The 7,151-nt window shown below is 47.9% G+C and overlaps 1 protein-coding gene across 1 annotated transcript; it reads left to right on the plus strand.

Annotated features, from left to right (window-relative positions):
- Positions 1-663: 663 nt before the first annotated feature.
- Positions 664-7,126, plus strand: LOC311371339 (integrin beta-7-like; the record flags this gene model as incomplete). Its single annotated transcript, XM_084489483.1, has 12 exons — positions 664-777; positions 1,616-1,719; positions 2,075-2,151; positions 2,977-3,166; positions 3,331-3,501; positions 3,596-3,837; positions 4,639-4,794; positions 4,902-4,997; positions 5,096-5,185; positions 5,406-5,549; positions 5,993-6,183; positions 6,909-7,126. Coding segments are annotated over exons 2-12 (1,660 nt in total), but the record flags the coding sequence as incomplete, so codon positions are not given.
- Positions 7,127-7,151: the final 25 nt, after the last annotated feature.

A 7,151-nucleotide genomic window follows, 5' to 3' on the forward strand; every position in this document is an offset into this window, starting at 1 on the left:
TGGTCGTGTGGTGTATCTCGTGTGGTGTGACCTTCGTGGTAACCAATGGTGATGCAAGCTGTCTGTCAACCACAAACCATGTGGACCTGCAGAAAGCTGCTTCTTTAGTGGATTTCTTTTGTACACACTGTTAGTGAACCTTTTTGCAGCTCATTTGCCTTATTCAGAAATCAGGGTCTTTGAGAACAAGTGGAACAAAGGGCAACGATGTTCTGAACTTGCTCATTTCCACCCCCCAGTGACCAAGGAAGTGAACTACAAAAAATGGCTTCTTTTTGAGCATGGACTCACTTAAAATGTCTCTTAATGATAATATAATGATAATCGGTGGTAGCTTTGTATTGTATGAGATAACATTATCTTTAGTTCAACACTAAGTTCAGGGTGTTTGCCACCAGACCAGAGCATGAATGTTAAACTAGGGCGCTGCTGCTTTGAGCTGTTCCCCTTTTCTAGTGGTTATTATTACAAAGTGCTAACTGTGTTTCCTGTGGGTTGTGTTGCACACTGCCTCTTTGTCTTATCTATCTTCATACGTTTCATTTGTAGGCCTGCACTTTTTATCAGACACTGCAATGTTAATCAGATTTCCAAAGTAAAAAGACAGATAAATAGACTGAAAAGTGAGCGTGACTGGTGATCAGAAGTGGAAATCAGATTGAGTCAGAGAGTGAAGTGTGGGTTCAGCAGCTCAACTCTCCCTGAGTGCAAAGGAGGTCCTTGGTAGGAGGAAGCACCTGGAGATTTCAGCGCGTTTACATTGCATCTTGATCGCAGGTGAGAGACTTTTATTCCTTTAGAGAGGCACAGTTACCATGTTTTAAATTTTCAACTTAGGGATAAGATGCCAGAGCAAAGGGTTTTAGGAGGATTCAGGATACAGCTTGTGATGTAGTCTTACTAATTAAATCAAATATAACCATATGTACTTATTGTAAGTCGCTTTGGATAAAGGTGTCTGCTAAATCCCTATAGGTAATTATGTCTCTAAATATGTTAAAATCAAGCACCAATTTGTCTAGATTGTGAATAGGTCTTTTAGCGACTTTAATTAATTCAAACAACTATTAAAATTAATAAAATTGAAAGGATTAACTTTACGCAAAATGGGTGTTTACGCATTTTGATAAATATTTAAATACATCTTCAAATTAAATGATTATTTCATAATCTACTATATATTTTATTAAGGTATTATATAAGGTTTTAATAGTGAACTAAGGCATTTCCCAGAACAGCTCATTGCGCCTGACCACAGCCCATGCGGCCTGGGTTTGTGGCTCTTCACCGGTAGCTCACTAGCAGCTAGACGACCTCACTACATGACACACATTAAGCTAAAGCTTTCAACCAAAGCGCATTAGAATAGGTGTATTCGACACTGCAGACACAAGCCAAAAAGTACAAGAAAATAAACAAACAACTGCTTTAAGTGCTACATTCTAGAAACACAAGATAGAAAGTGTGTGTGTGTGTGTGTGGGTGTGTGTGTGTGTGTGTGTGTGTGTGTGTGTGTGTGTGCCAAGACAGTTGAAATCCCTGTCTGACACCTGTCTGTAGGCGATTAAAACATTGTATTGAATGGCAAGGAAGTGAAAGCGTTGTTGATGGCCAGGTCTCCGGTTCCCTGGAGGATGTTCGTCTGTGGGCCCGCAGCCGGTCCGATGGTTCTGCTGACAATCCTTCTGCCTCTTCTACACCCGCTGGGAGGGGTTCTGGGTGAGCGGGTATATATATATATATATATATATATATATATATATATACATATATATATATATATATATATATATATATATATATATACAACATTTAAATATATATATATATATATATATATATATACAACATTTAAATATATATATATATATATATATATATATAGAAATAAATAAATAAATATATATATATATATATATATATATATATATATATATATATATATTTAAATGTTGTTGTGAATCGCACCATCTGGATTGCATTTAAATTTCGTTGTACCATGAGCAATGACAACAAAGAGATTCTGATTCTGATATCGTCTCTGCTGCTGAACTCCCATCTCTGTGTGTCTCAGGCGCCCAGACGTGTGTCCCCCGACCGAGCTGCAGCGAGTGCATCCAGAGCCCGGGCTGTGCCTGGTGCTCAGCGACGGTGAGAGGAGTCTAGCAGTCCACCAGCGGGGCTCGGACATCACAGTCCATCACAGGGTCTTTCTGTTTGCCCGCCATATGGATAGGACTCACAGGAGTCGTTAGTGGGGCTGGATCCTAGATCGACGTGAAGGCATCATAACCAGGCTGGGTCTGTCACGTACCGCATGAGAAACGCTCTGGCCGTTTCTATTGTGGTTTGGGTGTAACATGTATACAGATGCACACCCACATAAACACACACACACACACACACAAACACACACACACACACACACACACACACACACACACAGATACACACACACACACACACACACACACAGATACACACCCACACACATGCACACCCTCACACATGCACACCCACACACACCTTCGCTCACACACACACACATACATACACATACATGCATACACAGACAAATATACATACGTAAACATATTTATACACATGCATATTCACATACACACATACATATTCACATATTCAGATACAAATATACATAAAGGAATATTACCTATTTGTCGTATCAGATTAGCGGTTGAGTTTTAGACTTGTCTCTTATATTAGGAGAACTATCGGGCAGAAACCTAGAATGAATGACCTGTAAGCATGCGTGTTCATGGGGATGGGGTCGGATGGGAGAGATAAAGTGAATAAACTCGATGTCCAGTTTTATTGCGAATAGAAGCTCAGCTTCATTTTAATGGTCGCCCCCCTTCCTGAACGTGGATCTGACCTGGAGCTCCGTCCAAAGAGAGAGTCGTAGATCCAGGGGTCCCGGGGTGACTCTGTGCCCCTCGTGGTCCCTGTGGTTCCCAGGGCTTCCTGCAGGCCTGGGAGCCCAGCGAGAGGCGCTGCGATGCCAGCGAGGCGCTCACCAGGAAAGGCTGTGAAAAGCCCTATCTCCCTGACACGGAGGCAGTCCTCATGAGGGACAAAGAGCTGAGTGACGCTTCTGACGACACTGTGCAGCTCCGACCCCAACAGATCGACATTCAGCTCAGAGTGGGTGAGTGCGCAGAAAACACTGCAAAATGCTAAATGTCATGTCATGGGACCTTTAAGTTGATGTTTTGAAAAAGGAGCGATGACGTAGAATAGGGCTGTGGGCCTCGTGTTTCATCCTTGTCGCGTTGTCCATTTCATTCATATTTTTCTCTCAATGGATCTCAGGAGTTCCACAAACCTTCAAGGTGTCGTTCAAGCGGGCCGAGGGCTACCCCATCGACCTCTACTACCTCATGGACCTGTCCTTCTCCATGGGGGACGACCTGGACACCATCAAGAAGCTGAGTCAGGACGTGGTCAGCACTCTGCAGAGCTTCACCAAGCACCTGCGGATAGGTGAGCTCAGACGTGGACCTCCTGGTTCTCCGGATCTCTGCTTTGTGACGTGACCTCGATGTGAGACAGTCTCCTGGTTTCTCTTTGTTTTTAGGATTCGGGTCCTTTGTGGACAAGGTGGCGTTGCCCTACGTGAGTCAGATGAAGAGGAAGAGGAGGGATCCAAGTCCGTACCGAGGCACCCGCTGCCAGCCGGCCTTCAGCTACCAGAACCTCCTGAACCTCACAGAAGACGCTGCGGCCTTCAAGAGAGAGGTCATTGGGCAGAGGATCTCTGCCAACCTGGACTCACCCGAGTCAAGCTTTGACGCCATCATGCAAGCCGTGGTCTGCAAGGTAACGCACATCACATAACACATCACATAACACATCACATCACACACAACACACATAACACATCACATCACACACATCACATCACATAACACATCACATAACACATCACATCACACACATCACATCACATCACACACATCACATCACATAACACATCACATCACACACATCACATCACATCACACACATCACATCACATAACACATCACACCGGCTATCCCATGAGGACTCCTGGGGCCCTCTTCCCCCTCTCCCTCCTCTCCCTCCTCTCCTCCTCCCCCTCCTCTCATCCTCTCCCTCCCCCTCCTCTCCCTCCTCTCCTCCTCTCATCCTGTCCCTCCCCCTCCTCTCCCCCCTCTCCTCCCTCTCCTCCCTCTCCCCTCCCTCCTCTCCCTCCTCTCCTCCTCTCCAACCTTTCCTCCTCTCCTCCTCTCCCCCCTCTCCTCCTCTCCTCTCCTCTGCCCACTCTCCCCCCTCTCCCTCCTCTCCCCCCTCTCTCTCCTCTCCCTCCTCTCCCTCCTCTCTGGTCCACTCCATAGCTGTTTGTTTACCTACATTTACATTTAGGGCATTTAGCAGACGCTTCCAAAGCGACTGACAAGTGCATTTGTCATAAGAAGTCAGACAATATATCGCTGTCGGTACAGTAAAGATGTTCAGTGACAGCTAGCTACTGCAGAAGTACTATGAATAAATACAGCGTACATTAAGTGCCAGTTCATCAAGTGCGTTCATCAAGTGTGTTCATCAAGTGCGTACATTAAGTGCCAGGACGTTTACCTCCTGTGGTTCTGTGGGTAGGACGTGATTGGCTGGAACAACGGGACCAAGATCCTGGTGTACACGTCCGACGACACGTTCCACATGGCGGGGGACGGGCGTCTGGCCGGGCTCAGCGAGCCCTCAGACGGCCGCTGCCACCTCTCCCCGAGCGGCCTCTACAATGGGACGCGATTCGTAAGCAGCCCTCAGCATCAAAGTCAAGGTTGTGCTCCTAGCACAGAACCGCGACCAGCGTGTGTCTCCAGATGAACCAGTGTGATGTTGTCTCTCTTCTCCACCAGGATTACCCCTCCATCGGACAGCTGGCCCGAGTCCTCACCGCCAACAACATCCAGCTCATATTCGCCGTCACCAAAAACATTTCTGCAGCTTATGAGGTTCTCCCGGAGAGCGAACATTCAGTGGTGGTGGAGTCGGTTGCTTCTCATTATCATTCACTTCTTCTGTCCTAATGGTTTATCTTCTCCCCGGACAGGAACTGAGTAAAATGATCCCACAGTCTGTGGTCGGAGTTCTGGAGAGCGATTCCAGCAATGTCGTCCAGCTCATCAAAAATGCTTACAATGTGCGTATACCAAAGCCCTCGATACATGAACAATACCTCTGTCATCGGAGGCCAGGCAGCCCTTCACAAATCAAGCATCTTACATTCAGAACAACCAAGGAGTTAAGAGCAGGTTAAGAGCTGCAGTGGAGAATGTGCACCATGACCTTCCTTCTGTGAAGCTCAGCTGATCACGGTTTGTGTGTGTGTGTGTGTGTGTGTGTGTGTTGTGTGTGTGCAGAGCCTGTCCTCCAGCGTGGTCCTGGAGCACCAGGCCACCCCCCCGGGGCTGGAGGTGGCCTACCGGGCCCACTGCACCCCCGGGCTGGGCCCCGCCCCGTGGAGCCCCAGAGCAGAGTGCAAGGACATCAAGATCAACCAGCAGGTGGGCCACGCCCTGAAGAGCCCTCCCACTACTGACTGGTGTCAGTTTGGAGCCTTGTCTCCTTTCCTCCCTTCCTTTCCTTGTCTCCTTTACTCCCTTCCTTTCCTTGTTTCCTTTCTTCCCTTCCTATCCTTGTTTCCTTTCCTTGTTTCCTTTCCTCCCTTCCTTTCCTTGTTTCCTTTCTTACCTTCCTATCCTTGTTTCCTTTCCTTGTTTATTTTCCTCCCTTCCTTTCCTTGTTGTCTTTCCTCCCTTTCTTTCCTTGTCTCCTTTTCCTCCCTTCCTTTCCATTTCAAGAGATTTCTGCCTCCAGGTTGATTACAGACCCTTGGGATCAAACCCACAACCTCTCTTCTGGTAGTCTAACCCCACCCTAACCACTCATCTATCCTCCCCAGGTAGATCAGTCTTCACCCTAACCACTCATCTATCCTCCTCCCCAGGTGGATTTCACGGTCCAGCTGAACATGTCCAAGTGTCTGAAGGAGAAGACAGAGTTCCACCTCTCCATTCAGGGCATCAGTGAGCAGCTGAAGGTCACAGTGACGATGAGGTGCGAGTGCGACTGCGGCCCGGTCAAGGAGCGCTCTCCCTCCTGCAGCGGGAACGGCACGCTGAGCTGCGGCACGTGCAGGTAACGCTCCTCAACGCTGCTGTGATCCCTGGGAGAAAGGTGAAGTCAATGTACTGCACAGTACCCCACTGGAAAAGAAACAGGACTCAGGACTTATCTCTACTGTATCATTTTGGCACTGTCACTGCATGCTCACCAGCGTCCTCAAAAGACTGAAGACTCACTTGTTCAGAGTTCACCTGTACTTTGCGTAGACTCCCCCCTTACCCCCCCACCCCTCCCCAGACCTCTCTTACGCACTTATTGTATGTTGTACGTCCTGGCACTCAATGTACTAACTTATTGTATGTTCGTCCTTGCACTTAAAAATAGTACTTACTTTGTGTAGCATCTTATCCTAACTATCTCTGTTGTATACGGGGAATGGGTTAACCTTGCAATTTTTAGTGCTTGGCACTTGGTTCTATGAATATCCTTACTGTACCGACAGCGATATATTGTTGTTTCTCTTTCTCCTGACAAATGTACGTATTGTTCGTTGCTTTGCATAAAAGGGTCTGCTGAATGCCCTGAATGTTAACGTGAATGTTTGCTCGTTACTTGTCTGCACGGTTGCTGAGGAAGCCTGGACTCAAGCATTCCATCAGCGTTCAGACTTCTGCCCGTGGTTCCATTCATGAGGACGTGAACAGACACTCGGCACTCCAACCTGAGGCTGTCTGTGTTGTTGTTGGTGCGCGCTGGTCTCCAGGCCCGTGTTCATCAGTGTGCGATGTGCTCCGCAGCTGCGACCCGGGCTTCCTGGGCCAGGCGTGTGAGTGTGAGCAGAGTGAGGACCAGGTCTCCCTGGACCAGAAGTGCCGCCAGGGCGAGTCCTCTCAGCTGTGCAGCGGCCACGGCAGCTGCGAGTGTGGCAAGTGTGCGTGCCTGCGCAGCTTCCACGGGACATTCTGCGAGTGTGACGACAGCAACTGCGCACAAAGCAACCAGCAGCTCTGTGGTGGTAGGTGAGCCCTGACCAGGAGTCA

Source organism: Micromesistius poutassou, assembly GCF_964030765.1.
Source record: "Micromesistius poutassou genome assembly, contig: SCAFFOLD_6099, whole genome shotgun sequence".
NCBI lineage: Eukaryota > Metazoa > Chordata > Actinopteri > Gadiformes > Gadidae > Micromesistius > Micromesistius poutassou.